Here is a 759-nt window from a genome sequence, read left to right as displayed (position 1 = left end):
GCCTGCAGTGGCAACCCACCTCCACCTCACACACAAATCTGGTGGGGGCACGTTTCAGCAATGCCTTCCCCAGGGTGTGCACAGTGGTGGGAGCCCTCCTGAAGTCCTCTGCACTGCCACCGCTGCCCTGCAGGGCAGCTTGGAGGTGGTGGTGATAGCAGTACAGCACAGCCCAGGCATGGGCGTCAAAACCACGTGCATGATTTAATATGTTAAATACTATTACGCAAACAATTAGGGCGTTAATCGTGCAAGTTAGCCACAATTAATTGACAGTGCTAATTTAAATTGACATGTTTATTTTTCCTAAAGAAAGGGAGGGGGAGGAAGCAAAAAGAAAAGCTTTCAAAATCTTTAATATCCTTGCTTACACTCTATGTATCTCTGGTTTTCCATTTAGGTAACTACGGTGAAAGTGGAATGGAAGCTTTTAAAGATATGTCAGCCAAGGAGGGGATCTGCATTGCACATTCCTACAAGATCTACAGTAACGCTGGTGAACAGAGTTTTGACAAACTGCTGGGAAAACTAAGGAGCCATCTACCCAAGGCAAGAGTGGTTGCCTGCTTCTGTGAGGGCATGACTGTGAGAGGGCTACTTATGGCCATGAGGCGTCTGGGGCTCGCTGGAGAATTTTTGCTTCTAGGCAGGTAAGTAATGTTGTTGTTAACTATAACCATCCCACTACATACATGCATGTATGTTGGCCACAGGATATATATATATATATATATATATATATATACACACACACACATT

At 44.9% G+C, this 759-nt stretch overlaps 1 protein-coding gene across 3 annotated transcripts in view; it reads left to right on the top strand.

Moving 5' to 3' along the window:
- GRM5 (glutamate metabotropic receptor 5) overlaps positions 1-759 on the top strand; it is a 601,605-nt gene that overhangs the window by 247,230 nt on the left and 353,616 nt on the right. For all 3 annotated transcript variants that reach the window (XM_019525401.1, XM_019525400.1, XM_019525399.1), the window contains exon 2: positions 401-650. In XM_019525401.1, coding sequence (XP_019380946.1) covers positions 401-650 — 250 coding nt within the window. The remainder of the gene's footprint in view (positions 1-400; positions 651-759) is intronic.

Source organism: Gavialis gangeticus, unplaced genomic scaffold, assembly GCF_001723915.1.
Source record: "Gavialis gangeticus isolate Ggan-Ray unplaced genomic scaffold, GavGan_comp1, whole genome shotgun sequence".
NCBI classification, from domain to species: Eukaryota; Metazoa; Chordata; order Crocodylia; family Gavialidae; genus Gavialis; species Gavialis gangeticus.
Note: the sequence above shows the minus strand (reverse complement) of the source record. Positions and strands in the feature narration are given on the sequence as shown.